Source organism: Dipodomys ordii, unplaced genomic scaffold (assembly GCF_000151885.1).
Source record: "Dipodomys ordii isolate 6190 unplaced genomic scaffold, Dord_2.0 Scaffold2, whole genome shotgun sequence".
In the NCBI taxonomy this organism is placed as follows: Eukaryota; Metazoa; Chordata; class Mammalia; order Rodentia; family Heteromyidae; genus Dipodomys; species Dipodomys ordii.
The window spans coordinates 10,460,235-10,481,574 of NW_012267218.1; the positions used below are offsets into that span (position 1 = coordinate 10,460,235).

At 38.7% G+C, this 21,340-nt stretch overlaps 1 protein-coding gene across 1 annotated transcript in view; it reads left to right on the top strand.

The window, feature by feature from the left end:
• The window catches only part of Rps6ka5 (ribosomal protein S6 kinase, 90kDa, polypeptide 5), a gene marked incomplete at its 5' end in the record, with an annotated part of 109,010 nt that overhangs the window by 27,484 nt on the left and 60,186 nt on the right, over positions 1-21,340 (top strand). The window contains one exon of the mRNA XM_013013341.1: positions 18,978-19,093. Within this exon, the coding sequence (XP_012868795.1) occupies positions 18,978-19,093 (116 nt within the window). The remainder of the gene's footprint in view (positions 1-18,977; positions 19,094-21,340) is intronic.

Consider the following 21,340-nt stretch of genomic DNA (forward strand, 5'->3'; position numbering starts at 1 on the left):
AGTTTTGCTTAGAGAGTAGGTCCAGAGACTTACAGTCATTCTTGATGTTTTGTTAAAGATGTCTTGAGAGCAGACTCGATTTAGGACTCAGTCGCCATCAGCTCCTACTGGTATTCATGGCTCAGTACAGAGTGCTAGATGGAGCTTATTCTAGTGGCATAAAAATTGCTTGGTTAGCATAGACTTTTCTGAGTAAGGTAATTATGATCACAGTGCTTTGCCAGATGCTTACTTGTGACATTTGCTTTTAGTAGCAGCTACGCAATAGACAAGCATTTCTAAAAGAACTGAGTGTGTGGCTGTTTACCCTGTGTGCTTTGTTTGGTTGTCTTCAACTTGTTTATTATACTATCCACTGTTCTCCAGATCAGTGGGCAGTACTTTTTCCTCACAAGAAGTGGGCAGGATGGTAAATATTTCAAGTTTTGCAGGCCTCTAAGCTTGGTTAATCATGGATACTAGTAAACTAGTAAATGTGATGGGATTCAAATAAAGTTTTACTCACAGAACTGGCAGTGTACTGGATTTTCCCTATGGGTTATAAATTGTTGACCTTTACTCTAAACACATGTTCATTAAGTTACATACAGCATTAACATCATTTTAGAATCTGTTTTAATTTATGTCTTAGGGCATCATATGGCTTTGATGGATTTTTTTCTTTATATTTCTTTATATTTTTTCTGAATCTTAAAACATGGACACCATATAACTTTTACAGACTTTTAACGCTTTTACTCTACCCTACTTTTTTTTTTTTTGGTCTGGTCATGGGGCCTGAACTCTGGGCCTGGGCGCTGTCCCTCAGCCCTTTAGCTCAAGGCTAGCACTCTACCACTTGAGCCACAGCGCTACTTCTGGCTTTTTCCTTTTTGCTTATGTGGTGCTTAGGAATCAAACCCAGGGCCTCATGCATGCAAGGCAAGCGCTCTACCACTGAGCCACCTTCTCAGCCCAACCCTACCCTACTTTTATAACCTTTTAAAGCTTTACCTTATGTCTTATAAGAGGCATGAAACATTTTGAGCTATTCTTTCTTAAAATTCATGTTCAACAACAATGGATAGGAATTCTCTATGGGAAAATAATGTATTAAAAATATCTTCTCTTATAGAGTCTTTGGTTTCTGTTAGTGATGATTTTTCGAAACAGCTCGTCTATGACTACATGTTGAGTGATAATCAGTAGAATTCAGACATTAAAGAAGGATGTTTTAAAAGTATTTATAAAGGTGATGCTAAAGATCATTTTCTCTAATGAATGCTACCCCAATTGTCATGAGTCATCCTTTCAAAAGGAGTTAAAAGATATTTAAAACATTGAAGCTTCACTTTTGAGTATTAGTTTCATCTCAGAAATTGCAAGGGTGGTAATACTGCTGAGATGGTAACAATGGTTCATGTGCATCATAGTTGCTGGTGTGACAGATTAGATAGAAACTGCAGGAACTTCTCTGCTTTTAAGTAATTATGAATAATTCATAGGCCAGATAGATATTCTCAGCTAGAGTGTTAAAATGGCTTAATTAGCTGGAAGGTTCCACCTTGGAAAGAAATGGGGTGTTGAAAGAGAATATGTGTAAATAAATATGAATATTGATCCTACATAAAAATATGTCGATAGTAAGGTTAGATGGCTAGAGGCCCACAGAGATGGTATTAGAAACAAACAGGTGGTTTTGAGTAAGTCATTCAAGCCTCATATAAAATGTAGTGGTATATCTGTTAGTTCTTTCTCCATATCCAAAGTACTCTAAATTCAGTGGCTTAATCCACCCACTTTGAGGGGCTCAGTGCTTATCGACAGGGGTACTTCTTAAATCATTCTCACTTTGCTCTTCTAGAATTATTTTCTTTCTCCACCATCTTGGGGTTTGTACTCTGGGCCTCAAGCAAAGAGAAGAAGCAGGAAAGGGCCAGGGTCAAGATACACTCTTCAGAGGCACATCCCAGACACCTGCTTTCTCCAACCAGGTCCCACCACCCACAGTTCCAATAGTTCCCAGTTCCCAGTAGTCTATTCATATTTTGAATCCAGCAATGGATTAAACCATTGTTTAGGTCAGAACCCTTATGCCGTAATCCTCTCTAGAAATACTCACATAAGCCAAGTGCCAGTGGCTCATGCCTGTAATCCTAGCTACTCAAGAGGCTGAGATCTGAGGATCATGGTTCAAAGCCAGCCCAAGCAGGAAAGTCTGTGAGACTCTTATCTCCTATTAACCACCAGAAAACAAGAAGTGGCATTGTGGCTCAAGTGGTAGAGTGCTAGCCTTGTGCTGAAGAGCTGAGGGACAGCGCCTAGGCTCAGAGTTCAAGCCCCATTGCATTTAAAAAAAAAAAAGGAAAAAAAGAAATACCTGCATAGACACACCTGCAGGTATGCTTCAATAATCTAGACTTTTCTCCATGCAATCAAGTTGACCATCAAAATTAACCATCGCAGTTTGAACTCTGTAGTCAGACTTTCAAACCAGTCTGATCCAGCCTGTGTTTCTCACTCAGTCTTCCTTTATTGTGCTCTGTTAGCCATGCTGCAGTCCAGCTAAGTAATGGTACTCCTCTGTGTGCATACATTTTTCTTTTCTTTCCCTGTTTGCAGAGTTCCCTTACTGAAAATCATCTTGATATTTCCTAGCTGAGGACCCTAGGTGCAGTATCTAATATCACTTGTCCTGTGTATGTCATTCCTGTGGCGTTGTGGACTTAAATGGAATGATGTCTATGAAGTGCTTAGTGCCAGCCTAGTAGAAAGTGATCCATCGATGGTGTTTGTATTAAAAGAAAGCCTAGAAAAGTACAAGATGAAACTAGAACATCTTGTTGTGTGGCAGAAAGAAGAAAGTGCAATCAGTGGGGGTGGAGGAAAGCGCTTCCTCAAGTGCTGCCACAGAGAAGGAATGATGGGGTTACGAAATCACCACCTGATGCCGCCAAAACCAGTGGGTGAGAATTTGATGAAGAACAGGATATTTTTATATCATCTGTATTTCCCTTCTCCACAATTCGCCACAGTCTGAAGGAAAACATAGTAACTTCACAATAGAGAAAGCTGGCAGATATCACATTAATGACGGTACATTAACCACACAATCAAAGTGAATACCAGTGGTAGAAAAACTAACATCCATATTTTCTGATACAACACAGGGGTATTAAAAATCATTTCTCTGGTATTGTGAAACTATTTTATTATCACATATTAGATGTACAGAGACAGTTTTATACATGCATACAAAGTGCCCAATCAAACTCACCCGTCCACCATTCTCCCTCATCTCCTCTAACCTTTTTAAAATGATTTCAATCAGTTTTAGTGTTCTATTTTCATATATGGCATATAAAATACTCTTGGCATGGTAGTTTTAGGGTTTTTTTGGTGATACATGTTTGAACTAAGGACTTAGCCATGCTTTCAGCCTTTTTTCTGCTTTTGTTGTTGTTTGGTTAGTTGGTTTTGTTTTTGAGTGAGTGTCTTGGTTTTCCCTCAGGCCTTTCAGTCCTGCTGTGCCATATCCAGCTCTTGGTTGATTTGAAATTCTCTGGAACTTTTTGCCTCAAACTCAGGCCTCCCAGTCTCTACCTCAGGACTAGCTAGAACACAGGCATGAACCTCCAGTGCCTGGCATTTCATAGAATTTGTTCCAAAAATTTATAACCTGTATCTGATCCTGAGAAATCATCATATAAAGCCCAAACTGAGAGTTGGTCCACATAATAGTGAAAGCCTGTCATCTTCAAAGAAACCAAGCACAAACAAGAAAGAAAGTTCCACACAAAAGATAGATGACCTTTAATGCATTGTATGATCATGAACAAAATCATAGACTGGAAAAGGAGTAGATGCACCTGGTGCCAGTGGCTCATGTCTGTAACCTTAGCACATCTCTAATGCACGTTTGCAATCCTAGCACATCTGTAATTGGAGGCTGAGACCTGAGGATCATGGTTTGAAGCCAGTCTGGGCAGAAAAGTCTATGAGACTTTTATGTCCAGTTAACCACCAAAAAGCCAGAAATGGAGCTGTGGCTCAAGTGGTAGAGCACTATCCTTGAGTGAGAAAGCGTGGAGCCTGTTCAAGCCCTAGTAACCGTGCATGTGTGCAAGTACGTGCGTGCACACACACACACACACAAACACACACACGTTAGTAAATGTAAAAATTATTGTTGGGCAGAGTCTGAATACGAAGTATAGATAAGGCAATAGTATTTTTGTCATAGCTAGAGGTCCTGATGTTGGTAATTATGCTATGGTTGAGTATAACAGAATGTCTAAGGATACATACACTAAAGTATTCAGAAAAATACATCTCCAACATATTCTCAGCTGGTTCAGGTGAAATATACATGCATATACAACAGAGAGAGGATGAACAAACTAAAAGAAATGGAGAAAATGTAAATAACATGTGTATTTTCATAATAAACTTTGTGGATTGCTTGTTCTGTTCTTACAATTTTTTGAAAGTTTGAAATTATATTGTTTGCTTTTTTTTTTTTAAGTCCACAGGTAAGGCATTGTGACCTATGAAACCTTTAGCAGGTCTTCCTTTCGGAGCTCCTTGTGATACAAGGGACTTCTCGTTGGCCTCCTTAGACTACACACCACAAGCAGCTTCATAGCACTCTTCAGGCTTCCTCTGTAGGCCTGTGGAACACAATGACAGGCTGTAGAACTGTGGTTTTCTCTAGAACTGTGTTTTTTAAGTTTGTAGCTTTCTCTGCTCTGACTTTGTCCACATCTATAATAGAATATGAAGGAAGATATAGAGGTTACACATACTGATGATATTTGCAGACAGTTTGAGGTTCTTGTCTCTGGTAGGAACCATGAAGGTAGGTCTCCTCTGTTGCTAAGTTCAGAGCCATCTGCTTTCACAGGCAGGTGGATTAAAAAGGACAGCTTCACAAGAAAAATTAAGAGTTTTGCAAGGATGTAGGTAATTCCCAAAGGTATGCCTAAGTCCTTTAAAAACAAACAAAACAAAAAAAAAGCCAGCACTGATTTTATTTCAAGACATAAATTTTATTACAAGATTTTATAAAAGGCATGAATTGCCATTTTTACATTCTATGATATTGAAAAAAATCTATCACATTAAAAATATTTAAAATTTGTCATCTACTTACAGATTTAAAATAGATCTCAATGTGTCGCCCCTATAAATAAAATATTACTCTCAACTACTGGGACATTCTGAGCAGCCTTTCAAATTTTAACTGGGAAAAGCATAGTGAAGTGGTGTGACACGGTATTTAGAGTCATTGGCTCCAGGCTACTGTCTTTTACGTTTGAGAGACAGTAATGAGTGGTAAGTAATTGTTCTGAGGCTGGTTAGCCAGGCCACTGCCTGGGAAGCTGGGAGGGAAGGCAGCTCAGGAGAGTGCGAACAGTGCAGCCATATAGCTCCATTACCTTTGTTCTTCCACCTAGAATGATGCAGCTCTGGGTAACTTAGAACCTCTACAGGTTTCACTTTCCTCTGATGACTATTGTGTTTTCTTTGGAAATAAGACTTTTACTGGTGCGTATTTTACAGTTGTTTGTAAATATGAAATGTTCCTAAACACAGGAGGCACAAAATAAGTCTCCAGTCACTTCCTGGTCTCAGAAGCAGAGAGGATGTATTGAGATTCAGGTTTTAAAGGATGAAACCCTTGTCTAAGTCACTAGACTATTCAGGTTGGGGAGCACTGACTTGGGGGTGGTATAGCCACCGGTAGCGAGGAGTGTACACTGACAGTACCACTCAGCCCATTTTGTGTTGCAAAATCATAGAGGCAAGGGCTGAAAGAATAGCAGTCTCATGCTATTCCTGAGTTTTCCTATAGCAGAGAGACAATAAAAGAAAATCAGCTTAAGAAAAAATAAATTCTGTCTTGCAAGTTGTGCTAGCAATTGGCAGAAGAGGAGAATTTCCAGAAGTTAGATTCATAGTTTCATCTAAAAAGCATGAGCTGGGGGGCTGGAAAGTTGGCTCAGTGGTAGAGTGCTTGCCTCGCATGCATGAGGCCCTGGGTTCAATTCCTCAGTACCACATAAGCAGAAAAAAGCCAGAAATGGCGCTGTGGCTCAAGTGGTAGAGCACTAGCCTTGAGCTGAAGAGCTGAGGGACAGCACGCAGGCCCAAAGTTCAGACCCCACGACCGGACCCAAAAAAAAAAAAAAAAAAGTATGAGCTGGTATGGATCAAGAGCTCTCCAGGCAGGTTGGGCCTGGGCCTTAAGTACTTCTAGTAGCCACAAGCAGTTTTCTCTCAGGTACATTTGTTCGGCATGAGTGGCTGTTTTAATGGGAAGAGATGTTATTTTATGTCCAGCATGTCAGGGTGTGAATGTTCTAGGAGCTAGGCTTCCCTGAGCTCTAAGGCCCAAGAGACATCTCAGGTCAGGTCAGTGGGCCACTAGGGCCTCTGGCCCAGCATCTGCCTGCAGCCCATGATTATGATGCTTTCTTTTGAGAGAAAGAAAAATGTTCAAAATTCAGCTTAAATTGAACCAGATGGTGTTTTCCACATTGTGTCTTATTTGTTATTTCACTGCCCCGCAGAGTTGTTTTGAGTTTCCAGAACAAGTTCCAACTCCCCCAACAAGTGACTTGAACCCCCGCGCTAGACAAAGAGGTGGAGCCAGGCGTACCACATTCTGTGGTAATCATTGCTCCATTTCCCTCTTCTGAAGCTCCAGGGTTCACCAGTGCAGTTCTGATCACAGCTGGGCTCTACAACAGAACTGTCGGGAAGTGGACCCTGGATGGTGTGGACCCACTGGACAGGCTGTCTGTGTCCCTTGTGTCCATTAGTCAGCTCACTGGCCTATTTGTGAGCCAATCCCACCAGGACGTCCCCACTCAGGGTTACAGTGCTCATTCAATTTGTTTGGCTTACAGTTCCTTAGAGAACCTTATTTCTGTGGTTTCTTTTTAGAAGATAAACAGTATATATATATTTGCTACATGGTTCTGGGGGATGGAACTAACCACCACCCAGATATCCTTCAGCCTGTCGTAGGAGAAAGATCAAAGCCATGCATCCTCTTTTCCCAGAAGAGTACTCATGTACTTACACATACTCAAAACATTTTCACATGATCTCAAGGAGTTTATGTGAAACATCTTCAGGATGGCTCATGGAACTTCTTAATGCTATGAAACCAGTCACAAGAAATCTATTTTTCTGGACCAGGCACAGTGGCTATAATCATAGTAACTCTGGGATTATTGAAATTTGAGTCCAATCCCAACAAAAAGTTAGCAAGATCCCTGTCTCAACCAAAAGGCCTTATGTAGTAGTACACTTCTATAATCCTAGCCATGCAGGAGACAAAGGATTGAGAGCTGAAGCTGGCCCTGGGGAAAAAGTATAAAACTTTCATCTGAAAAATAAAGCCAAAGGGAGCATGAATCAAATTGTATAGTACTTGCTTAGCAAGCATTGTACTCTGAGTTCAAATCCCAATATTGCCTCACCAAAAAAACAATCTATTTCCCCCTTCCCCAAAGATCTCCCATAGGGCTCTCTTACCAGTTTTGAAAGATACATAATTGGAGATAATGATAGTGACACATATTTATTGAGCTTTTATCATTTCTCAGTCACAGTGCATCCCTAAAATCCAGAAGAGTGCCCTTGACCTCCCCTTCTGAAGCTGTTGATCCCTCAGCCTTCCCCATCCACAATACACCACCTTCACCTCCATCTCCAGCTTAGGCAAGGCTGTTGCTGTGTCTCCTAGCCACTGTTATCTCTCTCACCTGGTGTGCTGAAAGTGATCTTCCCATTCTTACCCTTCCTATTCTCAATACAGTATGCACAGCCATTGAGCCCATTGATAGGAAAGTCATGTCCCACCAGTCTGCTCCAGAGTCTCTAGCAGCTTCGCATTTCATTCAGAGTAAACGCTGGAGTCCTTCCAGTGGCATAAGCTCCGAGGGCCCTGCCCCTGATATATGTTGTGCTCTCCTGGTATACGGAATAGACCCAGTTAGTTCTGCAGGGCCTCTAGAGCCTGGTCCACTACCCTAACTCACTTCCTTTTGCAACCTTGCCCCTTCTACCACTTTCCTTCATTCACTCTCCCATAGCCACTAATAGCCTCTTTCTGATGGTGCATCAGGCCTGATCCTGCCTCGGGGCCTTTGCAATGATTGGTATTTCTGCTTGGAACAGTCTTCCCCCAGATATCTCCTTAGATGGCCTATGCCATCTATCCTCATTGACATTGAATTCTTGTCTCTACACTGGCACTCCCTGCCCCCTTCTATCTCTTCCATTTTTCCATAGTAATCCTTACTTCCTGGCATATAATAATACCTAATTTACTTAGTTTCTTTCTTCTTTCTGGATTTCAAGCTTCACTAAAGTGGAGATTTTTTAAATTATTATTCAGTGCTTTGTGTATAAAAAATGATTGGCATATAATAAGATCCCAGATGGTTGCAAAATGAGATGGACAAACCCTAGAAAGCAATAATATTTTTCTTTTCTAGTATGGATTTGTATACAGAGTGATTAAGCATCTTTCTTACTCAGTGATGTACAGCTGATAAAGGATAGAGCGCTGCCATATTTGGATTGTCTGATACCAAAGACCTGTGCTCTTAGTCACTACATTTGTTTTCCCTTATACAAATAAATATATTTTTCTTTAAGAATATGCAAAATAGGAGGTAAAAAATGTAGTCCAGAAATGGTAACCTTACAAGGCTTTGGGGTGGGAAGCTAGAGTTCGGGACTAACCGAATAACTACAAGTTGTGGAAGAGGGAAGAAGAGATCAGGGAAAGAAGGATTCTGTGACTACGTGGAGAGACAGTCTTAGGTAGCCTGGATGAGAACAATTCTTGAGGCTGAAGGAACTGACAAAGATTTCAGCAGTCCCTCAACTCATGGGACAGACTTGGAATAGATCCTCCTGAGGTGTGTGGATACTTCTAAGAAGGGTTATGCCTGAGTAGCCAGTAATACATCCCCAGAGTCAGAATAAATGATCGACTGAGACAGTTGGGCACCTCCCATAGGGCACAGAACAAGTCCCCATGGGCAGCACATATTTTGTGCTTTCATAGATAAGCCACAAAAGGGCATATACAGCTCCCAAATTAAAACTACAGCAGCTGCTAACACAGGTGCAAGTAAAAGTCAGTACCTGCCAACAACCTGCCTTTTCCTAGTGACAAAGCTGCCTGCAAGGAACCTCAGACAGACACGAACACTTGCAAGTCTAAATTCTTTATTTACATGAAGGACCTGGATGAGAACCTTGGACAGGAATTAATCTGCTAGATGCCTTTTGGGAATTGCTCTTAGTAAGAACTATGTCTCTGATCTTGGTCGGCAGATGTCCCAGTGGAAGCCTTGACCAAAATTTCTGATCTGGTTTCTACCATTTCTGGATCCAAGAACTCAGTCTTCAGATACATTAACACAGTTTAAAGCAGTTGAATAGAACAGGAAACCATGAACTCATTCAGATAGAAATAAATTGATAGTTTGACAGGGTTAGAAGAATTACATAGTTTCAAACTACTTTTCTAAAATTGTCCATTATAGAGATGAGATATGCACTCTCTATGATGAAGCAAAAGAGATACCCTCTTCATTGAATGACCAAAATAAAACTCATAGATCATAGAATGAATTGAGAAGCAGGTACAAAAACAGCATCACTGCCACTTTTTCCTCCCAAAGATGCTCACTGTGTGAGAGGAACTCATTTTCAAGCTAGTTTACAAAATTAACAATTTTTAAGTTTCAAAAACATCAAGGTTATGCCAGGCAAGAGAAGACTGAGAGACATTGTTACAAATTAGAGAAAATAGATAGTCATCTGACCCTGACATTTGATTCTGAATTGGATCTGTTCGCTTATAAAAGATATTTAGAGAACAGTTTTGATGACTTGAATTTAGACCTGAGGATTAGATGGTAATAATATTGTCATGTTAATTTTCTGATCTTTTAATGACTATGTTGTGGTATGGAATACACATGACGGGGCTGGTGGGTTAAATGGTTCAAGAATTCTATGTAATGCACTTGTATCTTTGCTATAAATTTATTACTGCTTCAAAATAAAAGCAAAAAAAGGCATAAGTGTATTTCTATACACTGTCATACAATAATTGTAAAGTAAAATTTAAATATCCTTTGTAGTATATTTTTAAAACATAAAATACTTGGTAATAAATTTGCTCTATAAATTAGAGTATACTACTGAGAGAAATTAAATAAAACCTTCATGTTACAGTTACAACACATATATGGTGGGAAAACTCAATATTCTAAAATTTTACTTGTCTCCAAAATGAGCTTCAGAAATAAAATTGCTGAAATAACACCCAAGCAGGTTGTTGTAAAAAACAAATACAGAGAAGCTGTTCTAGAATTCCTATATAAAAGAAAGTGGACAGAACCATTTAAATGTTTAACAAGAGAGAGTGGGAAATACTTAAGCTGAGAGTCCACCACCCGTTCCTAGAACACAGGGGCCATCTGCTCAGTAAGCTGAGCATAGGAAGTTCTGATCACTATAGCTGTACTCTGATTAGGGAGTGAGGATCCCATCCTTTGAGAGGCAAGCTGGGAAGACCGGAGACTGCTGCCCTTCCTCAGCATCTGCTAAGAAAATAAGAATGTGACTCCATGAAGGGAGTCACTGTCCTCACTCTCAATTCTAGAGCAGTGGCTCAGAGATGTTTTTCCCAGGGGGAGAGGTGGTTCAGAAGAACAGAGTGACCTTACTAAAAGATTGGGCTACCTTTGGTGCATCATAGTGGTATGGTGTGTGTAATTAAGAGGAGGTTGGTATCTTCATTAGAGCAACAAGTTAAATGTGAACAATGAAGAGCTGTCCTGGAATCAGGGTAAAACTCAAACTCTGGCCTCTAACTACCCCTTGCAGAGGCCTGAGTTTATTGGATCAGATTTGGTTGGACTGGAGTAATTGATTCCTCTGAGCATGATGGAAAACAACAGAACAACAAACAAACCAGCAATTAGTGGAGCCTGACAACTGGTTGTAATACTAGCAGAGGCAGACAGCATGGCCAGCAGGGAAAGAGAGAAGAACCCACTGGAACCGTTGCTCAGATATTCAAGACTTTGTTCTCTGAGGAGCAACATTGGAGGCTCCACACTGCATATGAAATAGACTTTACTAAAATAACTAGGCCAACTTATTAAGTAAGGAAGACAGAGCAATTAAAAAAAAAACAGAGGTGGAGGGTGGGATGTTGAAATCAGATTATTTGAATCCTCCCAAGCAAGAACAGAATAAAAATTGGTAGCTCGGAAGACTACTCGAAAAATTTACAGATATGGGGCTGGGAAGGTGGCTCAGTGGTAGAGCGCTTGCCTTGCATGCCTGAGGCCCTGGGTTCGATTCCTCAGCACCACATAAGCAAAAAAGAAAAAAAAGCCGGAAGTGGCGCTATAGCTCAAGTGGTAGAGTGCTAGCCTTGAGCTGAAGAGCTAAGGGACAGCGCCCAGACCCAGAGTTCAGGCCCCATGACCAGAAAAAAAGAAAGAAAGAAAGAAAAGAAAAATTTACAAATATGTAGTTGTTCTCTTTTCTAAAAGATAAAAATATATAAAGTAATAACTGTAATATTATGTATTGTTAGGTGTACGATATGTAGTTGTTCCTCAGCGTGCATGCGGGATGATTTCAAGATCTACCTCTACCTGCAGACCAGAAACCACAATGGTTCAGTCTCTTACATAAATTGCTGCATAGGATTACATATAACTTATATACATCCTATTGTATACTTTACATCATCTTTTGATTTCTTATGCTACCTAACACAATATAAATGCTTTGTAAATAGTTGTCATATTTTATTGTTAAAGGACTAGGGACAAGAAAATAGTCTCTATGAGTTCAGCACACATTCTTTCCCCAAATCTGTTAGTCTGCAGTCGATTCAATCAATGAATGTGGATACAAAGAGCCAGTGGTGAATAGTTACACTATGTCTCACATTAATATCACAGAAAGGAAGAGGAGAGCAGAAAGCTGAATAGGAGTAAAGTTTCTATACAGCACTAAAGTTAAATTAGCATAAATCTTAAGCTATTTGTATGTTAACAGTATACAGCAAGTTGTATAGCAACTGCTAATAAAATAATGTAAAAGTTCATGAAAGGAATTAGTATGTTATACTATAAGACCTTCTCCTAATGAAAGGTAAGGAAATAAAGGGAAAGAAACATAAGAATACATGAGATGTTAATAAATAATAAAAAAGGAAGTGGCGCTGTGGCTCAAGCAGTAGAGAGCTCGCCTTGGGCTGAAGAGCACAGGGACAGCGTCCAAGCCCAGAGTTCAAGCCCCACGACTGGCAATAAATAAATAAATAATAAAAATGTAAAATGGCAAATATAAATCTACCTATAATTAATAAAATGTTAGATATAAATAGTTATATATTATTCCAGCCAAAGAACAGAAATTTTCAGACCTGGGGTAAAAGACCCAACTATAGACTAAGGAGATACAGTATATATTCAAATATACCAAAGGGGGAAAGGATGAAAAGAGATACATCATGCAAACAGCAGTTACCAGAAAGTTGGAGTGATTATACTAGTAACAGATAAAATAGGCACAAAACAACAACAACAAAAGTTTACTAGAGATTAAATGGAACATTTTATGATCAGAAGGACCAAAGCATTAGAAAAATGATTGTAAACATATGAGCACCTTACAACATAGGCCCACATGTATAGACATGCAAAAGTGGAAAGAAGTAGAAGAGGAAATAGACAATTAACATCCTATTTCAATAAAATGTAAACCTAACTAGTAAAAATATCAACAAGGAAAAAGAAGAATTGATCAACACTCTAAACCACTTAGATGTTACAGATACATAATAGAACTTTCTAAACAACAGCAGCAGAATACATGTTTTTCACAGGTACACATGAAATATTCTTTAGGATAGACAACATTTCAACCCATAAATCACCAACATATTCAAGGTTAAGATCATAAAAAGTATATTGCTTGACCATAACTATGTTGTCTCAGTAAGACTAGAAATCAGTAACAAAGAAATTTTAGTTATTCACAGCTATTATGTGCAAATTAAACAATCTAGTACTAAAATAAACAGTGTTGAAGAAGTAAAAGAATACTTTAGAGAAAATAAAGACACTACAGAATATTTCTAAAGTAATGCTTGCTTAGTGGGAAAACATAATCAACCAGTTTTTTTTTTAAAAAAGGAAAATCGCAAACCAATTCAATTTTCTACCCTAAGACATCACAAAAAGAACAAGCTGGACACCAATGACTCCATGACAGTAATTCTAGTTATTCAGGAGCTGATATCTGAGGATTGTGTTTTGAAGCCAGCTCAGGCAGGAAAAGTACCTAAGACTCTCATCCAGTAAGCTACCAAAAAGCCAGAAGTAGAGCTGGAATGGGGGGGGCGGGGCGGTGGTGAGGGGTAGGGAGGGGAGGTATGGCTTGGAGCTCAACTACAGAACCCAAGCTTAGATTTCAAGCCCCAGGACCATCACACACACACAAAGCAAACTAAACTCAAAGCAAGGAGAAATTATATTTAAAAAAATCAGAGAATATGAAAACAGCAGAAAACAAAAAAGAATCACAAGAAGTTACCATAGATAGCTATGTAACAACATAGAGTTAGACAGTTGCTTCATATTAGGTAACTTGGATAGCAGCAGTTTCAGGCCAGCCTAGATTGCCTATGGAGTTTAAGGTGCAAGGAAGGAGTTGTAGAGGCAAAGAGAGGGAGAGGGATATTTCTAGAGTATCATATCACAGAGTACTAGAACTGATTCAAGAAGAAATATAAATTCTAAATAAACCTATAACAAGTAAAGAGATTGAACTACTAGTAATAGCACTACTAATAGTGAAAAATGAGCTTGGAGAAAACAACCAAGTATTTTCAGTGGTGATGTTACTGAACATTTAGAAAGAAGGCCAACATTTTACAAACTCATCTGAAAAATAGAAAACACCTTATTGTCCAAAGAGACTAGTAGTACCTCAAACAAAACAAAACTAAAGAAAAATGCCACAAGAAAACTGCAATAAATGTCCCTTAGGTATATGAATGCAAAATTTCTCAAACAATTCTACCAAATGGAATTCAGCAGTGAATAGGATTTATAATATTGGTAAGTAGGACTTGTTCCAAGGATGCAAAGTTGTCTTAATAACTAAGAATCAACTTGATACTGTACCATATCAATAAAGATTCATATAGTTTTTCAGTAGCATAGAAAAAATTGACAAAATTCATCCCTTTATGATAAAAAAAACCCTCAACAAAATGAAAAACACACAGTCGGCCCACAGTTAATATAATTAACTTACCTAGAAGGTAAAATCAGGAACAGTAATTCAGAATGACCACTTTATTTAACATTTGGACAGGATAAGGATAAGGTTACAAAAGGCCTTTCAATTAGAAAGGAAGAAGAAACACTTAAAAATGATTTTGTAAGTAGGTGGTTCTGAGAAATCGGTGAGAAAATACTAGAGTTAATAAACTAGCTAAGCAAAAATTTAAGAGTAACATACAAAAGTTAACTGACATTTTTTACACTTGCAGAATTGTTTCACTTTCAGATTTTTATCTGAAAATAGAATTAAGAGAACAATTCTATTTGCTGTAGAATCAGGAAAACAGTTGGGAATAAAAAATACATAACTCAACAAAATATTGCTGAAAATGAAATATAACCCAAAAAATGGAAGGATACCACATTTTCATACATTGATTTACTATTCTTGGAGTAACGGGAGTTCCAAAATTTTTTTAAATTTTTATTTTATTATAAAGATGCTGTACAAAGGGGTTACAGCTACATGAGTAAGGGTGTGAGTACATTTTTGGCAAGCATTGTTACCTCTCCTTTGTTTTTCTCCTACTATCCCTTCTGAGTTCCAAGCTTTATTAACCAAGTTATCCAGAAATTCACATAGAAAATTATGGGGCCTGAAATATCAAAATACAGTAGCTCATTTATTTATTTTTGAGGTAGTATATTTGATGATGCTTAGGCAGGTACTCTACCACTTCAACCAGGCCTCCTATGCTTTTTGCTTTGGTTTTTCAGGTTGGTTCTCACTTTCTTGTCTGGCCTGGTCTGACTGCAGTCTTTCTACTATATGCTTTTGATGTAGCAAGAAGTCAAACATGCACCAGCAGATCCAGCTTTTTATATTGAAAAAGTACTCATTAATTTTTTAGCCCAGCTGTCCTTGAACCATGATTCCCTCCCCCACCTCCACCCCGCTCCCTATATGTACCTCTGAGTAGCTAGGATTGCAGGAGTAAACCACCACACACTCAACCTCTAAAAGAGTTTTGAAGAGGAAGAATAAAGTTAGAAACTCACACCTCATAATTTCAAATTTTATTCCTAGCCAGGTTTAGTCGTAGTCCTAGCTGTTGGGAGAGTGAGGAAGGAAGATTGTTGCAGTACAGTTCACGGTCTCAGTGTTAAACAGGAAAAAAATTTAAACAAAAACTGACTGAAAAGCTATAAGAATTGAGAAACATGTGACTGGTGTAAGAATGGACATTTAGATGAATGTAGATCTGTAGGATAGAATTGGGAGTCCAGAAATCCTCACATGTATAGTCAACTAGTTTTTCAGCAAGAGACAGTGTGGAAAGAACACTCTCTTCAACAAGTGGTGTTGAAGCAACCAGATAGCTATATGCAAAAAAAAAAAGTATAAATTTGGGCCGTACTTCATAACACAAACAAAAGTTAATTCAAAACATTTGGGTACTTTTTTGTGTGTGACATTGGGTTTGACAGTGGCTTCTTAGACCAGGTACCAGAAGCACAAGGAATTAAAGAAATGATGAGATCATTTGGAATATGGGGATATAGTGAGTAATGAGAATGTTGTCCAGTTGATTATGATGGCTGTACAACTCACTAAAGACAATTGGTTTTACACATCAAGTGGGTGAATATCATGAGGTTGGAGATAAGTCTCAGATGAAAGTGAAAATCCAACTGGGCAACAAAACCTTACAACAGAAGTTGTAAAAAGGTTGGTAGATGGTAGAGTGACATCACAGATGGAGGGAACAAATGCTTAGCTCTTCACAGGAATTACTACCAGCACCTCCTGCCTCTGCCTGCAAGTACCACTGACCTCATTCACCAGGATACTCTTGGGCAGTCTCAGTATCAGCTTTACCACTGTGGTTGCCTGGATCCTTGAACAGTTTGCTGTTCACAGGCCTGCACCTGTAGAAAATGCTGCTGGTTTTTGAATATCAGGTTCTTATGCTATAAAGTCAGCCTATTTCAAAGTAGGAGATAGTTTACTTGACACTGTAAATTTGTCTCCTTAAATGTATACTTTTCCTCAGTCTCTCCACTAAGTGAAAATTAAGCACCTTCCATGTTCTAAGGAACAGTATTCCATAAGTAGTTGTTATTCCTGTTTAATAAGAGTTGAAGAACAGACATCTTCAATTTGTTCAAGGCAGGACATGAGTGGAGCCATCTAATCTATCAGTTACACAATCTTCTGTGTCATATTGCCTCTGGGGGCACTAATGGATTTTTTAAATTGCATATTAAGTTTTTTGAGTTTCAGTGATTGTTTTCAGAGACCCTACATAACATCCAACATAAGGAGTTTTTATTCAGTTAATTAGCACCGTGTGCATCTATTGTTTACTGCATGCAGGCACTTATCTGTTGATCCTCATTCTTAAAAAGCCTGTTTGGCAGATAAAACAAGTGTGCAAGAAAACATTTGCAGAAAAGCAAGACAGTTGCAGTGGCCCAAGTCTTTAATAACTGGTATGATAACATTTGAGGAAGTGATGGACTCTCTATGAAGTGGCTATTTGAAGTCTTTGATTCAGTTGCACCTGCTCTTGGGGACTTGAAGTTAAGTGGGCAATGTAAAAGAAAAACATGTGATCTTTCTGAAACTATTTGTTTTGGCCTCTGGAAGTGCCTTTTTTATTCTGGTAAACTTTACCTCTGTTCTGTATGCCAGTCCTGGGGCTTGAACTCCTGGCCTGGGAGCTGATTGTGAGTTTTTTCATTCAAGGCTAACACTCTACCACTTGAGCTACAGCTCTCTACTTCTGCTTTTTGGTGGTTAATTGGAGATAAGAGTCTAACCTCCTACCTAGGCTGGCCTTGAACCCTTATCCTTTGATCTTAGCCTCTTGAGTTTCTAGGATTCCAGGCATGAGACACTGGTGTCTGGCTAACTTTACTATTCTTAGTGAGTTTTGCTGTCATATTCACTAAAAAGGAAAAAAAAAATTTTGTCAGTTGGCTTTGTGTTATCAAATTGAAGTAAACTCAACAAGTAAATATACCAGGGATACTCACTTTTCAGATTTTTCAGAAGAAAAGCTTATATGACATCTCTGATTCTTCTAAATATAAATTGTTTCTCATCCAGATGTGCTGTATTATAGCCGTGTTTAGTTTCTGGTGAAACTGTAGTTTAAGATGTGTGTGTGTGTGTGTGTGTGTGTGTGTGTGTGTCTGTGTGTGTGTGTGTCTGTGTCTGTGTCTGTGTGTCTGCTGTCTGTCTGTCTGTCTGTGTGTATGCCAGTACTAGGGCTTGAACTCAGAGCCTGAGTGTTGCCTTAACTTCTTTGCTCAGGCTGGTGTTCTACAACTTGAGCCCCAGCTCTACTTCCAGCTTTTTTGGTAGTTTGAGATAAAGATCTCCTGAGTAGCTAGGATTACAGATGTGAACCACCAATGCCTAGCTAGTTTAGGTTAAGTTTTTAGGGGTTTTTTTTTTGCAAAAACGTTTATTTTATAATTTAGGACATTTTCTAAAGTTATAATTCATATCATTGTTACATAAAGTAGTATTGAGTTATCCATTTTTATGATGCCTTATCAGAGCCAATTAATAACCTAATTGTTTTGTTTTGTTTTGCTGATCCTGGGGCTTGAACTCTGGGCCTGCGTGCTGTCCCTTAGCTCCTTTTTTGCTCAAGGCTAGCACTCTACCACTTGAGCCACATCATCACTTCCAGCTTTTTCTCTGACTAATTGGAGATACAAATTTCACAGACTTTCCTGCCAGGCTGGCTTCAAATCACAATCCTCAGATCTTAGCCTCCTGAGTGGCTAGTGCTCACCTCCTGATTCGTTTTTAATCAGCCTGCTCCCTTATTATTTGTTATTGCAGACATAATGTGTCCTATTTTATTATTCCCATTGGGATAAATGGGGAAGAGAAATTGGAACCTTCTAATTTTGAATGTTTTCATTTGTTGGTTATACTTTTTTTTACTTTGTTCACCTTTTTATTTTTATTTTATAGCTATGGAGCAAAAAAAGGCTACCTATTGACTAACGTATATTTTAGGAAGTATGCATAGACAATCCTAGGAAAAGGGAGTTTGCTTGTAGATCTTAAAAATAGTGACTGACGTCTATTACATAAGACAAGGTGGGGGACTAGGAATGTGGCTTAGAGGTAGAATGCTTTCCTAGCATGCATGAGGCCCTGGGTTCAATTCCTCAGTACTACATAAAAAAGGTAATAAGACAAGCTGGGGTTTTACTTTGCTTTGTTTGTTGATTTGGTTTGATTTTGGTTGTCTTAATAGCTGATGCTTGCCATTTTTCAGTAAGTACATTGTACAGCAATGGCAGAGGTTTCTGATAGGCTCTATTGAGAAGAATGTTTCTAAATATATGTTGATTTTATGTAATGGTTGTATTGGTTTAAATCAGATGAGTACTCTTTGCAAACTGATTTTATTGGCTGAAGGCAGTCATCACCTTATGAAATGGTTTTCCTATATGAACCTAGTAATATTTTTCTAAGTGCCAAATACTGAAAAAAGCGTCATTAACAAAAAAAAAGCGTCATTAACATCAATGCCTTATGTTCAAAGTGATTAAAAAGGAGATGCTTCCTTTTGTTTATGAATACAAGTCAAAGAAAGAAAAAATATATTTCATTTTTAGATTATATAAATGGTGGAGAGCTTTTTACTCATCTTTCTCAAAGAGAGCGTTTCACAGAGCATGAGGTGCAGATCTATATCGGAGAGATTGTGCTTGCCCTTGAACACCTGCACAAGGTAAGATGTGTTATCTTTGGACTTTTTTTCCACAGTCTGCTAACTGAGGTACTGACAGCTTAGCCAGCTAATGTTTTCATGGGGTCCTTATCTTGGTGGAGGTTGTCAACATTGCCATCTTTTGTTTCACAATTCTCTTGTTCACGAATCTCCTTTTCTATTGTGGTTGCTGGTAGAACCTGCATATTTTTGTTTTCTTCTTTAAAAATCCTAGGGGCTGGGAAGGTGGCTCAGTGGTAGAGCGCTTGCCTTGCATGCCTGAGGCCCTGGGTTCGATTCCTCAGCACCACATAAGCAAAAAGAAAAAGCAGGAAGTGGCGCTGTGGCTCAAGTGCTAGAGCGCTAGCCTTGAGCTGAAGAGCTGAGGGACAGTGCCCAGGCCCAGAGTTCAGGCCCCATGACTGGACCCCCCAAAAAAAATACTTCAGAGCGCTTGCCTTAAAAAATCCTAATGCTGTATGTATTGTGAAGTGTCATTTTAGTTCTTAAAATGACCTATAAAATGAAACAAAAGCAGAATATGTGTTTCCTTAATTGTGACTTACTCCATGGCAGTCTTGGTCTGCCATCGTTGGTAGAGGCCAGAGAATGAGCCTCTCTGCTTTCTCTCCCATGCTGGTTTTCTTCTGCCCCAACCCATTCTCTCCCTCCATTGTCTCCCATGAACTCACTAAAATCTTTCCATGAAGATTGTGTTCATGAACTCATTAGAACTCTATACAACAAATGTAAACTTTGTTTGTATATTGCTGAAGTTACTGTTAATTTTGACCCATGAAATGACTTATTTTTTTAATTTATCAGGAAGCATTATTGTAGAAACAAAGAGTCACTATGTAGCGTAAGCTTTTGTGTTTCTTTGTTAGAGAAAGAAGGGTACTAAAACCGTTGATTCCTAAGAGGATGAGGTCATAAACTGATGGATAGTCTGGCTTGAGTGACTAAATTTCAGCAATACAGGCACACCGTGAAGTCACTATTTTTTGTTTTGTTATAGTTAGATCTTACCCTAGGCATGCTCAACAGAGATTAAAGAGCTGGTTATAGCGCATAAAAAAGAGGAGAGAATTGAAAGGGAAAGGCAAGGAAGAAGGAAGTAGGTTTTAAATGGGCAGGGGTATCCACTAGAAATCAAATCAAAGAGGGAAGTGGTAAGTTGGAAAGGGTATGAAAAGATAATAGAAAAAAAGAACAAAAGTAAGACTGGACATGTGGTAAGGGAAGGAGACAGGTCAGAACAGTTCAGAAGGTGAGACAAAAGGATCGTGAGTTTGAGGCCTGCCCTTAAACTATACATAGAAACTCTGTAAAAAAAAAAAAAAAAAAAGTACAGGCACCAGTGGCTCATGCCTATAATCTTAGCCACTCAGGAATATGAGATTTGTGGTTCGCAATTTGAAGCCAGTCCCAGCAGGAACTCTTTATCTTCAATTAACTACCAAAAGCCAGAAGTGGAGTTGTAGCTCAAGTGGTAGAGCACTAGCCTTGAGCAAAAAAGCAGGGATAGCACCCATTTTCTGAGGTGCAACCCCAGTACCAGCACATGCACACACAAAAACATGGGGGAACGGGTAAAAATATATAAGAAACAGAAGAACAAAGAGCAGGCAGTCAGGACAGGCTATAGACAGTACAGTGGAAAGGGAGAGTAGGAAAAATGTCGAGAATCCACTTAGGTCAGGGGACAGACATATGGACTTCTTTGGACAGTATCTTCAGTCTGGTGACAAGCTTTATATCTATGGGATATAAGGTAATTATACAAGAAACAAATTGAACCCCAGAATAGGCTACAAAGACTCCTGAAACTTATGATTAGATGTAGTATTTTATAATATAAAAATAGTGATAGAATTAACCATAAATGCCAAAATGAAAACAAAACACAGGCCTCCAATGGGTTAGCTAGAAAATACAGGGTTTTTAAAAATTTTTGTGACACTTTAATTCTGTTCATTTTACTCAAGAAAAATTCATGAATATTCATTATTATCAAATAGTAGTGAGAAGCATGGAAGTAGTGTACACAATGAATCTGGATCTAAATGTAATTGATTTGGCATGATAGTAATATAGTAAATCAGGTCTCAGCTGTCTCTTTATCTTACTAGCCTAAAATGACACATATAACACAAAGCCATATACCTACTGATATACCTACTGATACTAGATTTCACAAGGAGAAAAAAAATGTAAATTTATTTGGAAGTGATGAGATAAGCAAGTAGTAAAAAACTTGTTTCTTAA